Consider the following 18,666-nt stretch of genomic DNA (forward strand, 5'->3'; position numbering starts at 1 on the left):
GGCAAGTTCTCCTTGATTTGCCAAAATGCGGGCTCGTCCTAAAATATGTAGTGGGATAGTGCATCTGTAGAAGCCCGGCCGTGCACTTTCCCCTCCCTCTTTTATCGATTAAAGATGGAAACCTTGTGGATCTTGAGAAATGTTCTTAGTCTTAGAACTGAAAAGTTCTTTTTGAGTCACATATCCCTTGAAAATTGTATCAAAGCTTAAAATTCTCTCCACATAGAAATGCTCACACACAATGTTGCTGTGGTTTTGCATAATGTATGGAATTGTTTAGATCTCTAGAACCTTCCAGGAATAACAACAGTACTTTCTGAGGAGTATCTTTAAACTTTGAACATTGATACCTTTCACTTTCAAGTGAGTTATACGACTGCTTAATTCAGGGAAAATTGTATTCCCATTTTATTGAGGTGGTTGCCTTTGTTTTTCTCCTTCAGGGGAGAGCTCCGTGCCAGCGTTACAGTTGGCTGTGGTCACTAGCTGGCTGCCTGGTAACGGCACAGTTTGTACGTTCTGTGGCGGGGCTCCAGAAGGGCTGAGCGCTCCGCTGGGGAGCGGATGTATGAGCTCCAGGTTTCTGACACGAACATTACTGATGCTGCCCCTGCTGAAAGACCTCATTATTATCATGGCAAGGACCGGGGGAACAAAGGGACCATTGTCAGAACAGAGGGCTATCTGTTATTGTTAATTGAATATTTTTGATTATGGTATTAAGTTGGATAGAGGATCGCAGCATGTCTTTTTTTGGGCATGGGTTCATTTGTGCAGCTTCTCTTGATAGGAGACTGAAGGAGCACAGGCTCCCACACTCACAGGCCTCCTTTGGCAGAGCTGTAGGGCACGACCGCTGCAAGCTGTCGCCATCATTTTGAAGAGTTCACAGGCTTCTGGGGGTGGGGGGCACGGGAGGTGAAGAGTATAGGAGCATGGCTTGACTTTTGATCTCTTTTTCACATTTAAGATTCTCTGTAAAATATCATTTGCACGAACCATGAAGCCCTCCGTGAGACCATAGAGATATAAACATGATGTGTTGCTGGGCTCCATGTGTTTTAGTCCTCAGGCAAAGACCAGGACTGTTGGACAACTTTGGGAAGTGGGTCATTACCTCATCTCTGTGAAACCACACTACACCCTTGGTCACAAGGAAGGGTCCTAGGATGAGTGAGAATAACACTGGATGGAGGGATGAAGACCTGGGATCCGTTCCAGTTCAGCCAGGAACAACCTGTGTGATTTTCAACAGTTGACTCCCTTCCTGAGCAGCAGCCATAAAGAAGAGGGCTTGAGCTGTACGGGTCTTGGGAGCTCTGAAATACTATTATTTTGTGAAAAGACAAGACCTCAAATTTTTTTGTTGTTGTCAGAAGCTCTTCCAGAGCACTTGAAGCTGACAGTTGAACTCCCTGCAACTTGTTTTCCGTGTTCCATTAGTAAGGGCATGGGACTTCCGAGTACCTCACAGAATTGTGGCCACACACTAGGATTGTTCCACTAAGAAACAAAGTCGATGCTTAGAATTCATTTTTGAATTTCTCTGAATGTCACTTCCAGGGTTAAAAGCAGGACATTCTTGATTTATTTTGTGTTTTCCCCTTGTAGTGTCACAGATACTCAGGTAATAATTCAGGTAATATTGTGATGCATGCCTTTGAGTTTTCTCCCCTAAGTGTAGCCTACTTTTCTTTATTTTATTTTTATAACAATACTTGTTATTATTTTCTTTCCTCGGGGAAGTCCTGGGAAGCACTTGGGCCAGTCGATTGTAAAACGGCCTGACAGAGATGACCTTGTTGAGTTGAATTATTTCCTCACCATTTAAGTCACTTCATTTCTATGATCTTAATTTTTCCAAATATCACCTTCCCACATCCTGGCCTGTAGGCATTCTAGGAAGCCTACAGTCAAAGGACAGAGCGGAACATTTAACAAAGAATATGAAAGAGAAAATAAATCAACGTTTATTGTATTTATGCTTTCAAAAGACAGGGGTATGGGACATACTATATTTTGATGCTAACATGTGCAGCCTGAGGGGCAAAAACATGGGGGGTGGGGATTAATGATGTTGACGTAAGTTGTATTTCCTGAATGTTAGATTAGATTTTAGTGCGTTGGTTCAAAAACAAAGTTATGATCTTACCACAAAGCTTTAGTGTATCGGAGGAGCATTCAGTTAAATGCTATATAACAAAAAATGCTTTTGTTTCTTCCCACAGCAGATCGGTGATGATCTGTGGGCCCCTTCTCTGAAGATGAGGGTTTCTTTCACATTCTGGTCTCCTCTAGAGGTCGGTTCATGAAGTCTTGAATAGCCTGATGCAAAGGAACCCACTTTTTGATGGATGCTTTCAGAGCCGTAATCCAGCTGCCGAAATAACAGTGCAGGCCAATTAAGTGATTTTTAAACAAACAGGTCATTTAAAACAATTACTGGGCTGTAGGAAGGCAAAACGTTTAAAAAAAAATCTCTTAAATGTATTTCCTAATTGTTTCTTCTAGTTATTTAGTTTGAAATTAATACAGGAGGCCCTGATCCTTAGGTTTGGATTGAATGAAAAGGTAAGATATCAAATGTGGAATATACAATGGTAGCAAAGAAATAAAACTACATTGATGTAACTGATAGGATCAGAAGAAGGCACAATGTTTGTCAACAGTGATTAACGGAGCTGTAAGTCTTTTACAATCATTACTAGTATTTTATTGTTTCTAATTAAATTTCAAGTTCGAATGGTCAAATGTATAGTAATCAAATATTACCATTAGGGCAAAATATTCCTTTTTACATTCTGCAAATCACAGCGAACTCTGCAGATTAACTCCTCTCTCTTTCCTACTCCCTTCTTTTCATTTTATTGGGTGATGTTCCATAAAATGTGCCAGTATGTAATTTATTCTAAAGTTAGTTAGTTGTTATTTTTTTTAGAAGAATGGTTTGGATCAGGTAAGTTCAGGTAAGGGGAGACATAGAGAAGTAACTCAGCATTCGTTCCAGTGCAATGTGTCAGGAACATTAATAAGTTAATGTCCTTTGTGATTCTCTGAGAGGGGAATATAATTTGTATCATCTCTTAAATTTGCCTAGCTATATTTGAGGAGTAGGGCATCTTATGGAGCCAGAATTATATGAACTATACTTTGTGAAATTCTGCTCTTAGGCTTTGAAATATTTCTCTAGTGATTCAATATTGTTACCTATTGATAATCTCCACTCACGGATTTGGCAGTGAAACCCAACTATTCAGAATCCACTCTTAAATCAGATAGGAGTTAACTTTATTTCATTGACCCCTTTTTCCTATATGCCAGCTGGAGCCTCACCTTCAAGGGAACTGTCTTAGTCGGCCACACAGATTGTAGAGCACAAGCCCAAGGAAAGAGATCTTGGCAAAATAGCTAACAATTCTATATTCCTTAACCTCCCACTCTAGCCTATCCTTAGGAATGGGAGGAGCAGACAGGGTTTACATAATGGGAGAAGTCCTAGGGAGACTCCTTTGTTCCCTACATGGCTACTGCTGGAAACCCTGAAATTCTACTTTCCAAGTTCTATTTCTTTGGGTTAAAGCAATGTAGTTGGTTCTTATAAATACCCCTGAAAATTTTTACCATGTTCTCTGTTTTAATAAATGACTGTGAATTTCTTTATTAGATCTTTTTGACCCAGACAATTGGGAGAAAGCATCTGGATGAGGTGAGGGATGGTCATCAAGCCGGTGAGGGTAGGAATGGGAGACGGAGGGCACTGGATGTCTTAGGGGTTGAAATTAGATGGGAGAGTATCCTGTATGTCCAAGAGAATACTCCTTTTGCCTCATGGTTTTGTCTCTGTTGACTCTACTGCTCTTTTTTCCCTCAAATCATCATAAACCCAAGCACCCATTTCTGCCTGCCAAGCTGGGTAGTGAACATATTGAATTAGGGAGGTAAGTTCTGTATCCTTCAGTGGCTTATAGCAAAATGAAACAACCGGCCACATTTAGATGGACACAGCAATAAGAGTTATATGAAAGGAGCCGAGACCGTGAATCTGAATTAATAACTTATAATATTTACAGATAACTATGTGAGTGGATCTTTTATATTGAAATCTGAGTCAGTCACTGCTTTAGGAAGAATGGCGGATTCCTTTTTCATTGTAAAAAAGTACTTCCAGAAGAGTCATCTTCTATGCATTGAAAGAAAAAAATGCTGGGGAATATTAACTCTAGAGACTATGCAAAGAAAGGGAGAGACTTAATTGAAGGTGGAGTTGAAATTGGAAAGTAAGGATAAGGGCTTTGCGAAGATGACTCTTGTCAGCGCAGATGATGAAGAAGAAATATGTAGACCTTGACTTACCGTTGGTTCTCTGTCTTATTCTCTGCGCAGAAATAGAAAGTCTTGAACTCTTCAGATGGAGGTTCGAGTTCAATTACTGACTGCTTGAAGCTTAGGGTCTGCTCATTCACCTTATATCCTTGTAGATACAGGCCACCTACAGAGGGAAAGAAACGAGGAGAAGAATAGAGAAAGAGTAAGATGGAGAAAAGGAATCTGAAAAAGCACCAAGAAAAATTTTTAACTGCAGGAACCTCTAATCTAAGTGTCTCATTTTACAGATGAAGAAACAGACTCAGGACAGTATGTAATTTAATCCACTAATGATTAATGTCAAGACTGGTAATAGAGGTGGCTTTCCCGGTTTTCATTTTTGTGGTCTTCTCACTGCATGTTCCGTATTTAGCGTTGGGTTCCCGTGGGTCTACTTTACCTGGAGGACACATTTTGAAATAAATTTTTTGGTATCAAAGAGTGACACCTGTGCTGTCACATTAGAGGAAAATTAAATAATATTCGATCGGGCAGAACCATTAAGACATCCTTCCTGAATAATGAGATTGCTAGCAGTTTCTAAAACCAACACAGATTCTCACCTTCTTTGTGCATATGCAAAACACATTTAAAATATGAACCCGCAGAGTGATATGAGAGAGCCAACTTGAATTAAAATGAGAATGAATGACTGGTGTTAGGAGATAATTTCTTCCCCATGGTCCTTTGAATCCATGTTAGTGGGTATATATTGCTTGGTCTGAATTTTGTTTCCATTACTTGGGATAGGGAGAGCATATCAGTTTGGGGGAAGATGCTGGAAAATTAAAACCCTTTGTGTTTTATAGTGTCTTCATGCTCTGAGGTAACCTGAATGTCTTGTTGATACTCTAGGCATCACTAATATTGATAATTCGGTGTTTAAACCTCTTTCTTGCTCTTGCTAACTCTTGTTCTAATCTCCCATCTCCCCACAAGATGCATGTTAGTGCTCTGACAATCATCCTATGCCAATAACAGACTGTGAAGGGAAGATTTGGTTCCTTTGAATGTGACTGACTTTGTTTTCCTTTTTTTATATTTGGTACCAACATCTGGAACACATACATTTTTTTTTTTCTTTTTAAATGCAAGGAGTGGTTTTTGGACTTTAAAATCTGTCTATTCTATAGAGGGGGGTTTAGATACAGTACTAAATTCAAAAAAGGTTTTCATTTGAAGAGTCCGTTTTAAAGCTAACTTCTAGGAAAGCACTCATTGTAGAAACGGTTAGATTTTTTTCCCCCTTTAGTAGGCCCCAGTAAAACAGTGTTTGCCAAAATCTGAGATTGAGATTAGCTGTCTTTGTGCGAATGCACACACCATAAAATTCACACATTTGAAGTGTGCAATCAGTGATTCTTAGTTTATGTATGGAGTTGTGTGGCCATCACCAGAATCTAATTTTAGTACATTGCCTTCACCTCCGAAAGAAACTCCAGACCCATTATCAGTCCCTCCCCATTTGCTGCACCTTCCTACCCCCAGGTAAACCAACCTCCTCTCTGTGTCCACGGATTTGCTTTTCCCAGGGTGCTCAGGATAAGTGGAATCATATGCTCTGTGGTCTTTTGTGACTGGCTTCTATCTGATGTGCCATTTTCCGGGTTCATCCCTGTGGCACGATCAGTTCTTCATTCCTTTTTCTTAACAAGTATCTTCCATTGTATGGGCATACCACGCTTTATTAGTTAGTTCACAGACATTTGAGTTTTCTTCATTTTTTGAGCTCTTACAAAGAATTTTATGAATGTGTACAGATTTTTGCATAGACTGGGGCATATACTAGAAGTGGAATAAGCAATATGTTGGTTGTTTCAGGACCATGGGCTACTTAAAGACATACCAAAGGTTAGTTTGCTGTCTTAATTCTCTGCTTCCAACAATAGTACAAAATGTTTGTATTGTTGCACTGGTTTCTGAACTTTTCCTCCTGGTGACATTTCCCTTTCTCATATGTCTGAGCAGATATGAATACCCTCTCTCATCCCTACCCTTTTTGGGAACAAACAGAAAGTTTTGTCCAAAAAGGTGTCTGCTACAAACAGGAGAGTTTTGGGGCCCCTTTTCTAACCAGTTATAGAGTAGAAATGATTGGCAGTAAAGACATCAGATTACTACCCCATTACCTCATTTGAGGTGACCTCATTGGGCCAGTCTCTCTGTTATTAAGTAGCAGCAGTAAATAGAAAGCTGGCACAACATTTGGGCAGAGATTTCTCACAAGAACTATGCAAGCATTAAGTGTTCCATTTGTTGCAATAAGATAAAATGTATCTGAGAAGTACACGCAGACCTTGATGTGATTTATTCAAGAACAATAGTTAACAGTCACAATTTGTTACTTTTACCTTCTGCTGGAGAAAAATAAAAGGGAAAAAAATCACCCAGTATATGGTGAATGACAAGGGGCTTCAGGCCTATGAAGAGGCATTTGACTTAAGGGCTTTTGGAATACTGACACAGTGGCTTTTTAACATTAGCCAGCACAGGCAAGGCAGTAATGCATGCTGTTCAAGTATGAGCACATTCCTTGACAGTAAGCACAGACTTCAGGGAACTGACTGGTGCTATTTCTACAACTCTGACAGTACACATTAGAGGCATATTTATCTAGCTGAAAGTAAAATGTGAGATTCACATCTAATGTGGTTTTCACAGGAAATTAGGGCCATATTGCCTCTCACGTCGTGTACTTTCCCCTCATTTCACTGTTATCTTTCCCGGCCTTCTGTCTGTTGTCCCCAGGATTGCCTCGCTACCTCAAGTGACTGTTACAGTCAATCAATCATGTCCCAAACACTACAGATACCTGTAGAAGTGAGAAATAGCACATGATGTCTCGTGGATCTCTCATCAAGAAGATAAACCAATGGAATAAAATAAATGTAAAATGAATTGAAAATAAGCAACTGAGATGCTATGGTCAGGGGGGGGTCTTGTCTCTGGGAAGTGGTGACTACAGAAGCCTGAGCTTAATAACAAAGCAACTAACATGGTAGACATAGGACAAAGATAATGGGAAGGAGAAGAAGCTTTTTTAAATACCCTAAGACTGTGAACGTGAATCTGCCCATTTAGCAAGCATGAATGCAGAGACAAGTGTTTTTGTACTTGAGTGTTTTTCCAACCTTTTCGGCTGTGATCCAAAGATGTAAATAAATGCAGAGCTCTACATTTTTAAATTTTCATACAGTTAGCCCAAAAGTTTTGTGAAGCACTGGGATGTATCATGATATTTTCTATGCAATTAAACTTGATTCTGTTGTATTTTTAAATACTTGTCACAACCTACTACGTCGACTGCATGACTCAGTCATGGGGTAAAAACCTGCAGTTTGATGAATAATGCTATAAATAGTAACCAAGGCCTGCTTCACAGGGCTGGAGAACAAGGAACCAAAGGAGGGTGGGATACGATGTGATCAGATCAGTGCAAATGTCACTCAGTATCACCTAGAAGAACTGAAAATAAGTACTAGAACTCTCTATAATCTTTATGAATATAAAGATTCATATCCCATGTAGAGAAAAATGATTACATTAACTGAGTATTTTATTTTTGATTAATGTATTTCTTTTAGTGCCTATAGTGTTCATGGCACAGCATGGGTTCAGCCATTCTCAGTAAATTTCTCTGCTGCCTGTCGTCACAACTCCTGGTGAGGAGTTGTTGGACTACACAGACCATGGCTACGACAGTCATTGTGCTAATTTCTGGAGACTAGAGACCCAGCACCGATTGCTACTTTAACAAGATTGATTTCTGGCAGGGAGTGCTCTCTCTAACATTATGGCTAAGATGATGGGCATAGGGTTTGGATAGCATTTGTTCATATTTTGTCAAGTACCAGCGGGGGGACCACATAAGCGTGTTAGTTAACTTCTCTAAACCTTTGTTTCCCATTTATAATGGGACAATAACAGTGGATGTTTTTCCAATATTAGTTTTAGATGATGACTATAAAGTGCTTATAAGTCTTGGACACATAGGAAGCATTCAGTGATACATGCTAACTTTCCGCCTCCAATACACCCAAGCAGTATGATCCAGTACTCTCAAAAAAACTGTGGCTCCCCTGGGCAGTGATATTTAGTGGACAGTAGAGAGAGGCATTTCTGTTTGGAGAATTTCCCCATGGGAGACTGGGATATGTCTCCATTGTAGCTTGGGTTTTGTTGTTCCCGATCGTTGGCTCCGGGCCTCAGGTCCTGATGCAAGTTAAGATGTACAAGAAGACTGGGGAGGACTCCTAGAAAAAGGATGCAGACCTCAATTCACAGTTCCAGTCTGGGGCAGGGGAAAGTACTCCAGAAGATCTCCTGCACAGCTACCTTCATGCTAGAGAAGAGTGAGCGGCTGGTTAACCCTCGGAGAGCTTCCATCCAGACCCAGCATCTGTCAGTGTCAGAGTGGGGAGGAGGTGGCAGGAAAGCACATTTTCTGGAAGAAAGTGCATGTTCAGACAAGTGGTATTTTTTTATTTAAGAAAGAGTAGAGTCATGTAAAACCCCAAATCACAGGCCTCTATTTTAGAACATGGCCTAGATATAACAATTTCTTTAGGAATTTCAGTAAGAAAATGTTCTTTTAATCCACATTTGAGATAATTTAAGCTAGAAATTGAGGGCCTGTGGACATAGGCATATTTAAGATGTACAGCAGGGTAAGAATGGATGGGTTTGGATTAAACATTTTTATTAGTCACAGAATGATATATTTTCAAGAGAAGAATTTAAAAATAGATAGAAATTAGGTAACTTCTTAGGGCTAGAAAGAATGTGATACATCAGAAGGGCTAGGCATCTGGTGGCCTGAGTTTTGGTTTTGCCTTTGAATTGGCTTTCTAATATTCCAACCTTTCTCTACTATTAAGTGAGGGAAAGACAAACTATTCACACTTGACGGGAATGATGGCCATTTGGGGTGACTTGATGATTCATTCATTCATTCATTCATTCAAAATACATAATATAGAATCATCTTTGGGGCATATAGTCCCTTAGAAGAGATAAGATGGCTATCTAGAGGTAACATACAAAGTAGAGGGTGGTAAGTGTCACAGGATAGGTAAGTGTGGAAGACCAGAGAAGGGAGATACTTTGTCTAGGACCATCTGGGATTGCTTTATAGCAGACATGGCTGGTGACTGAATAAGCATTTGAAGGACTGGTAGAATCTGGACAACTAGAGTTGAGAAATCAGTAGGTATAGACTTCCAGGGGAAGGACCTGGAACAAGCAAAGACATGGTGTCAGAAAAATGCTCAATGTGAGGTATGTTAATGAAGTAGAACATGACCATGTTCAGTTAGAGTGCAAGTCACTTTAACACATGGAATGGAAAACAAAACCACAGAAAGGGTTTGGGGACAAAGTATAAAATTCTAGAGTGCTCTGGAGGCAACAAAGAACAATGGAAGATTCTAGAAAGATAGGTGAGATGATAGGAGCTGAATATAAAGAGGACTTCCTTTTTTCCTCCTCGTCTATTTTTTCTTTTCCTTTGTGTAACTTAGGCTACCTGGGTTCAAATTCTGTCTTCACCATTTACTAGCCAGAGGGAACATGAGCAAATGATATAACCCTGCTAGGTATCAGTTTACCAAGTGGTAGGTGGGAAAGTGACCTGTCTCATAGGAGTGTTACTGAAACTTAATGAAATGATAAGCAAAAACATTTAACAGAGTGACCAGTACAAAAGATGTAAATGGTAACTCTACTTTTGTTGTTATTATTTTTAGGACATTTATTAGTAGCTATTTCCCAGGGGGTCACTTGTGATCTTTCAGAATAAGGGAAGCCACCTAGTGGCTGTCGTTACTGTTTTAAACCCGGAGTCAGCAGCAATCTCTGGGCCCCACGGATTTGGAAGCATTTAGTTAATATTTCAGTTTTGAGTAATCTGAGCATTCAATCCTAAACCTTTCTTTTCTGTCTCTGGAAGCAGTCTCCAAAAAATGAGTTTCGTTGATTTGGTAATTAAAATGATTCAGACTTTTGCAGTGATATTTATTTTATTTATTCATTTATTTATTTATTTTAGAGAGATGTGCATGGGGGAGAAGCAGAGGGAGAGGGAGGGAGATAATCTTTTTTTTTTCCCAAGATTTTATTTATTTATTTGACAGAGATCACAAGTAGGCAAAGAAGCAGACAGAGAGAGAGGGAAGCAGGCTTCCTGCTGAGCAGAGAGCCCAATGCGGGGCTCAATCCCAGTACCCTGGAATAAGGACCTGAGCCGAAGGCAGAGGCTTTAACCCACTGAGCCACCCAGGTGCCCCGAAGGAGGGAGAGAATCTGAAGTAGACTCTGCCCTGAACACAGAGCCTGACTCAAGGCTCAATCTCATGATCCTGAGACCACAACCCCTGCTGAAACCAAAACAAGAGCTGGACCCTCAACTGACTGTGCCACCCTGGCACCCTTGCAATAATATTATATAGTAAAAGTGCCAGTCCATGACTGTTTTGGAGGTTTGTTGTGTTTATCTTCATTTCCATCCTGGTATCAGGTACTTAAAACTATGGATTTGGAGTTGAATAGGAACAGTGTGTTCTGTAAGCACTTAGAGAGGCTGGCTCTCTCCTAATAGTTGAATGATGTTTTGGGTTATGTTGTAACACTCTCAATAGAAAGGTGAATAAGTGAAAGAGAATCATTGTATCCTTCATCCTGAGTAATAAGAAATAGAACATAGTGTGCCATTCACCTTGTACTTCTTTTGCATTTTCCAACAAGGCTGAAATGGTCACTAACTTCCTTTCCATTTGGCATGGCTGTCTAGCTTAATTAAACATAAGCATTAATGTTAAAAAAAAATAATAAATGACTGCGGTTCAAGGATATTTACTACTATTAACTATTTAAGGATTATTCATTTGGTGAAAAAAATCCAGCCACAAATAAAATGCCAATAATCTCTTTTGTCAAAAATTACAGGAAGGCTAGGGATGCCTGGCTGGCTCAGTTAGTAGAGCACAGGATTCTTGATCTCGGGATTGTGAGTTCAAGCCCCACAATGGGTGTAGAGATACTTAAAAATAAAATCTTAAAAAAAATTACAAGAAGGATAAATAATATTTCTTGTCAAAATCAGGCACAACTATTTCATTATTGAATTATATTGTTTATATACCCATTTTGTACATAGAGCTTTTAAAATACATAACTTAATAAATTGGGGCACCTGGGTGGCTCAGTGGGTTAAAGCCTTGCCTTCCAATCAGGTCATGATCCCAGGGTCCTGGGATCAAGCCCTGCATGGGGCTCTCTGCTTGGTGGGGAGCCTGCTTCCCTTTCTCTCTCTGCCTGGCTCTCTGCCTACTGCGGTCTCTGTCAAATAAATAAATAAAATCTTTAAAAATAAAATAAAATACATAATTTAATAAATATACAAGATGTATACATGCTGTATAGAGAGAGCTTTCTATGTAGAGCTTAAATTACCCTAACAGCAGTTACCTCATGTAATCTTCCCAACAGTCCTATAAAATAGATAGCTGTTTCCATTTTACAAATGAAGAAAGTTAAGTTCTAGGAAGTTAAGTAATTTGCCTGAGAAAAATTAACAGTTAATGTTCTTTTTGTTACTCAATTGCCCAACATTAGGAATACTCTGAGAAAAGGGAGTTACTACTCCCCAGAAAGATACTGGCATTGATTCCGAGTATCATCAGCGACCATAAGAATGAAGGAGTTTGGGGAGTCTGGGTGGCTCAGTCAGGCAGAGCTGAAGCGTCTGCCTTCAGCTTAGGTCATGATCTCAGGGTCCTGGGATCGACCCCCTGCTCAGCAGAGAGTCTGCTTCTCCCTCTCCCTCTGCCTGCTGCACGCCCTGCTTGTGTTCTCTTTATTTCCGTCAAATAATATTTAAAAAAAAAAAAAAAAACTCTTTCAAAAAAAAAAGAATGAAGGAGTTTATTTTTTGCTTTTCTAGGGAATAAAAGCACGGGATCTGGAGTTAGCTTGGCTGTGTTTAGCTCTCAGCTTCATTGCCTACTACTTGTGATCTTGTTGAGTGAAGTAGCCTTTCCAGCTAGTTTTCGTAAATGTAAAGGGGGAATAATAATAGTATCTCTTCATTGGAGGGTTAATGAACTAATTTAGGCAAAGCACACAGTAAAAGGTTTGGTTAAAGGTCCATAAACTAGGACATCTCTACTACTATTACTGTAACGACTATTATTTCGACTAAAAGTTAAGTCCGTACCTGAAGCCTGGGTGGAGCGAATGCTAGCATAGAAGTACAAGCAGCCGTCCTTCAGAATGCAGTAGTGCTGGACCCACCTATCTGTGCTTCCGTCCGATTGGTGCAAAAGGCCCAGGCACTCTGGGTTCTTGATAGCCAGGGGTGGGAGGCTACTGTTGTGCAGAGTAACATCTTCCCACACATAGGTCTGCAGGTGTAGCACAAAGGGATCATCTGAGTGGTCATCTTGACTCCCAGAGCCAATGATAGCAGCACAAAGACTGTTTGATTTCAGAGAAGACACTGCCTTAAGTGATTTTATTGCTAAGTCAATCTCATACTTGAACTACTAGCCAGAAAAGCTGAATTTATCCAGTAGCCTTAGAGAACTTCTTCCTTTCCATGTCCATTAACATCCTTAGTCTTTGGTTTCTATTCTAGTGTGAGGAAGGAAGCCCAAAGAATATCAGTGGTATTTAGAAAGGAAGTGGAAATGGGCACCTCACCAAAGACTGATGGCCTTGTCTTTACATGCCGGTCCCAATGTGCTATTTCACTGACCGTGGGGATTGTCCTCTTAGCCCCATTCCTGGCCTGTCTACTGTGTCTTACAGCAGCCCGTGGTTCATACTTCACTTTAGAATTCCCATTTGTGATGGTTCACAGACCTGTACCCCTGGGGCAAATAATACATTGTATGTTAATTAAAAAAAAAAAGGAGAAAAAGATAACTCCCATTTGTGCAAAGGACCAAGTTAAATGCCCCAGGCCAGATTTGGCCTTAGGGTCAGTGCTGTGGAAAGCCATTTTAAATCAAGATCTTCTGGGAGGGCAGCCCTCAGTCCACAGGCCTGATGGGCAGGCTTTCCCCTGTAACTTGACCTGAGGCCGGGGACACAGTGCTTCATCTCTTTATCATAATTGCCCGGCCAGGTGCTGGCCAGGCCTCCTTTATTTGGTTTCAATTTTTGCATTTCAGTTTTAACAAGGCAGTGCAGAAGATTTCAGGATGCAGAGCTGACTGTATTTTTTGCTGTGAGGTGGAAGCCTGCTGGGAGTTTGGGTGTGCCTTTTTCATTCTGCTATAGACACTCTGAGTGCATTAGCAGAACAGAACCCTCTTAAAAACATCACGCTCATTAGAATGACGCATTGGAGAGATGGATGAGGGCGTTGAGCATTGTGCTCCAGGTAAAATGAAACACAAGTCTCGCTGTTTATCATAGGATGATGCCAGTGATTATTCGGAAAGGACAGTTATAGGACACAGGGCAGTACGTGTAAGCTCAAACAATCCAAATTCTCCTGAATGTTCAAGAGCCAGAATCTGCAGGGAAGATAATGGATTGTAAATATCTTTTGCCTGTGTGGCATTTTGTGAGAAGGTGAGCATATTTAAAGAAAATCTATAACCTTATTAGAAATCTTGTACAAAGCATAAAAATGAAATAATTGGGCATTAAAGCCATCTCCCCTGCCCAGCCAGGTGATAGCACTAGCTCAGAAAAGGGGTTATCAAATATCTTAGGGCCTAAAGTGATGACTCACCTGTTGATGTTAGGAAGTTATCACTTTATAGATCAAACCTAAATTAAACATTATATTGCTTGAAACGGGGAGTTGTGAACAGGTAGGGACAGTGAAAGGCGGGCTAGTATGGATCCAAAACAAGGATATGAACATAAACCACTGCATTTCTGAATATAAGACGTTCATTTTCTCATAAGCGGCTCAGCCAACAGCACGATCCCAAGACATCCCCGAGATCTTGTACTTAAGGAATGAAAAGAAAACAGAAGCAGTGGTTTAACCTCCTGGACTGCGCTGTGTGAAACGGAAATCCCACCCCCATATGTGACTTCCCAGCCAGTTCGCTGAGAGAAATGTCACACCAGCCCGTGAAAATAAAAAGAACAGCAGGAACCCAAGTTCCCTCATAGAATCTGAATAGAAAACCCTGTTCACTTAAAATCCTCTTTCCCAGCTTTTAGAGATCTGAGAAGTCCCAGGGTGAACTGCAGTGACATCCGACTTGATCCTTTCCCCCTCTGAGAAAAAAGCAGAATCAAGGCAGAGATGAATATCACAGATGCCTTACCTGGCGGACGGGATGGGCTGCTTTGTCCATTGCCTGGAGCCACCTGAAAGACAGTCCAATGAGAGGCACTCTCCTTTGGGGGCTGGTTAAGTATCCTTGGGAGGGGCTTGTCGTTCTCCCTGGAAACCCATCTTCCAGACAGAACCCTCCCGAGGCTCAGAGATATTTTGTCTGCTTGAAGATCATAGTGGAAAGGCCACACATTCTTACAAACCTGGTATTACTAGAGGGTAAAATCCCACCCCCCACCAGGCATATTTAAAATAAATCATCGTTATTCTTCTCCTTTGCCATAGTTTCATTAGTGTGTAAGAGAAAATTCATTCCTTCTTTTATTTTTCCCAAGGTATGTGGATTTATGACCACCAGCAGAGCTAGTTAACAATTGGTGTTCCTGACTGGAATGCACAGGCTGGCCAGTACAGCCTGGGAAGACACAAACAGTCGCTGTCCTGAGCTCCCTGCCCAAGGGTTCCTTGGACAGTCCACTTTTAGTGCAGACCGCATTTTCTTAGTTTTAAGTTCCAGCCCATCTGCCCCACATCGTTTGCCAGTCTTTTTCAACATTCTTTTAAACTCTGGGACTCTCAATCAAGCCCTACAGCTTGCTCGCTTCCCCAAAGGTTTGACTGATTCCTTCTGTCCTCCCTGGTTCCATTTCTTCTTTTGTAGGCTTGACTGATCCTCTGCCACATCCCTCATCAACTCCTCCCTCATCCCCACCATGAGAGATCCTCCCTCTCCACCCTTAATTCCCAGACCGTTTTGCCTTCTCCAATAGCACTTCTCAATTTCTATTTTGCATTACAAATACCCAACTAAATGCCCTCTCTTCTTGGTTTAGCATTTGTCTGAAGGCAAGAATTGATATTTAAACATAGTAATAGTCGTTGGAGAACTTAAAACAGTGTCTTGGACACATTAGCTAGCTACCCAACAAATACCCATGATGAAATACAATCAAGTTACTATTATCATATTTCCCTATTTGTCCTTTAAAGCAGCATGTATTTGAATAAATAATGTTCCCCAAATAGGAACAGTATATTGTTTGCCTAAGAGGTTTCAGGGCTAGGCCTCTCTTTAAAATTCGAGCTGCCTCCAAAACCTCTTAAAGAGATACGCCATTGATAGACTGTTGACCTCTTACATTTTTTTTCATTCTTTCTCACTGCATCCAACCTTCACCCTAAATTAGCAGCACTTACACTCAAATTTTCATTTGGCTCACAGGATTGACCAATGGTCTCCATTTCCTTAGGCTGATACACTGAATAATGATCCTAAGTCACTAAATACTTAGAATTTGTAGGCTACTGTCTTAGAAAGCCTGACCCTCCAGTTGGGTTATATGCTTCGAAATGTCAAGCTTACTGCACTATTTTTGTACCCGAGACTACCCATCCAATTAGCCTAAAATATATGAATCTGATAACTTTGGGAAGCTAGATGTGAACCATGACAGTACTAAACTTTTTAGAAAATGTGGAGGTCTAGAGTAAATGAGTTAGGAGAAGATGTTTCTCTTCTTTAGAAAGTGTTTAAAAAAAAAAAAATTGGTGGGGCGCCTGGGTGGCTCAGTGGGTTAAGCCGCTGCCTTCGGCTCAGGTCATGATCTCAGGGTCCTGGGATCGAGTCCCGCATTGGGTTCTCTGCTCAGTAGGGAGCCTGTTTCCCTCTCTCTCTCTCTCTCTCTCTCTCTCTGCCTGCCTCTCTGCCTACTTGTGATCTCTGTCTGTCAAATAAATAAATAAAATCTTTTAAAAAAATTGGAGAAATAATAAAGAACCAAACATCTCAATCTTCAGAAAAAATTGATTGACTTATGCTGTGAATCTGCCGTTCCCTCCTCTACTTCCAATCCCCCAAATCTATAAAAGTGCTATTGAAGAAGCATTTCCTCCACCCAAAGTGAAACTCCTAAGATCAAAGAGTAACGAATTACCTTTTCATTTCTTGGTTTGAGGTTGCACAGAAGCAAAAAGTCCTATTTCCAGACTGAGGCGTACAGTTGAACACAAATGGTTTTCCCAAACTGCTATCCATGCCAACTTCTGCACCTTCTAATTTTATTACTTCCAGAGGCGAGCATTTTCCTTCATCCTGTAATTGATAAGGAAGAGGTTCGACATGGGCAGGCACTGCAACTAGGCAGATAAGGAGAAGATGACTGAGGGAAGGAAGGCTAAGCTTATTTTTTTAATTGACTGTATATTCTGAAATGAAAATATAACCCAAATGAGGTTTTGTTGATTATGTTCTCCATGATATATTCCATGAAACTCCAAATTTCCAGCTATTATATTTTTCCACATCCCTTTTGAGTAGCCTCTAATAATATGAATTTTATTTATGCCACCTTGGGGAAGTAAGATGAACCATTAATGCTCATTTTTCCCATGAGGAAAAATAAAACATTAAAAGAAATTTATTTTACAAAATGTATGTGGTTGGTAATGACACGAGATTGCTAGTTAGTGTCTACAATGAGATGCTTATTGGGGCAGGCCCTCTTCTACATTGTTAATATCTATTAATTGGTTTTTCTTGACCAATGCTCATGAGGAAGTTGCTTTTATCATCTCTATTTTATAGATCGGGAAACTGCAGCACAGAGAGCATAAAGAACACTTTTTTTTTTTTAATGACAGTATTTTAAAATACCATCTATATGTGCAAGACTAAAATAATTTTACAGGTAAATATTTTGTTACATCGCAAAACATCCTGTCCATTATTCATGTCTTTTCTAAAAACAGCTATATTGCTGTGTAACTCTTATGAGTCAAGTCACTAACTGTATGGGTACAAGTCAATGATTGCTTTAGTCAGTGTGCAGAGTTGCGAAACCATTGCCACCATCTAGTTTTAGAACTTTTCCATCGACCTCCAAATTTTCTTTGAGGCCATGTGTAGTCATTTGCCGCCCTTGCTCCCCCACTCACAGGCAATGACACATCTGTTTTCTGTTCCTATTAATATGCCATTTAGGTACATTTCATGTAAGTAGCATCATACACTAGGGTCTTTGTGATTAGCTTCTTTTCATAATGTAAAGTTTTCGAGTTTCATCCATGTTGTAGCCCTTGTAATTCTTCATTCCTTCTGATTTTTGAGCTATATCCTCTTATATGGATATAAATAATCTAGTTCATCCATTCATAAGATATGGGGGATTTTTCTTTCAATTTTGGTCTATTCTGCATAATGCTACTGTAAACATTTGTGCACAGGTCTTTGAGCACATGTTTTCTTTCTCTTTGGTAGATTACTAAGAGTTAAATCGTTGGGCCATATGGAAAGTTTATCCTTAACTTTACAGGAAACTGCTGAACTGTTTTCCAAAGTAGCCCTGCCATTTTACATTCCCACCAGTAGTGTATGAGTGTTCTAGATTCTCTACACCCTCACCAATGCTCCATAGTGCTTGCCTTGTTGATAAAGTTGCCATCCTACTAAGGATTTAGTAGAATCTCCTGGTGATTTTAAATTGCATATTTTTCTTTTTTTTTTTTTTTAAAGATTTTATTTATTTGACAGAGAGAGATCACAAGTAGGCAGAGAGGCAGGCTGAGAGGGAGGAGGAAGCAGGCTCCCTGCCTAGCAGATAGCCCGATGCGGGACTCGATCCCAGGACTCTGAGATCATGAGCTGAGCTGAAGGCAGAGGTTTAACCCACTGAGCCACCCAGGCAGCCCCTAAATTCATATTTTTGATGCCTGATCATGTGGGACATCATCCAGACCAGAGCTTCTCAACCAATTTTAGGTAATAACTTTGAGATACAGATAAAAAGTATGGGCCCACTCATCCTGCCCCCCAAACATGCATGTGTGCACACACACACGTGTGTGTGTACCCAAACACACATGTGTAAATACATATGTGTACATGGATACACACATGTGGGGGCATGTAATACCTATGTGTGTGTGCGTGTATGTAAATGCGTATGCAAAAATTTTTTGCAACTTATAAATAGACGGATATAAGAATATTCTTCAACTAAAAG

The 18,666-nt window shown here is 40.3% G+C and overlaps 1 protein-coding gene across 1 annotated transcript in view; it reads right to left on the minus strand.

Moving 5' to 3' along the window:
- Nucleotides 1-2,002: 2,002 nt before the first annotated feature.
- Nucleotides 2,003-18,666, minus strand: part of LOC131831182 (uncharacterized) — a 59,884-nt gene continuing 43,220 nt past the window's right edge. Inside the window, exons 3-7 of the mRNA XM_059173367.1 lie at nucleotides 16,600-16,757; nucleotides 14,655-14,697; nucleotides 12,578-12,764; nucleotides 4,354-4,489; nucleotides 2,003-2,377 (exon numbers count right to left, since the gene is read on the minus strand). Coding sequence (XP_059029350.1) covers nucleotides 2,278-2,377; nucleotides 4,354-4,489; nucleotides 12,578-12,764; nucleotides 14,655-14,697; nucleotides 16,600-16,757 — 624 coding nt within the window. The 3' untranslated portion in view covers nucleotides 2,003-2,277. The remainder of the gene's footprint in view (nucleotides 2,378-4,353; nucleotides 4,490-12,577; nucleotides 12,765-14,654; nucleotides 14,698-16,599; nucleotides 16,758-18,666) is intronic.

The sequence above is a fragment of the Mustela lutreola genome, chromosome 5 (assembly GCF_030435805.1).
Source record: "Mustela lutreola isolate mMusLut2 chromosome 5, mMusLut2.pri, whole genome shotgun sequence".
Classification (NCBI taxonomy): domain Eukaryota; kingdom Metazoa; phylum Chordata; class Mammalia; order Carnivora; family Mustelidae; genus Mustela; species Mustela lutreola.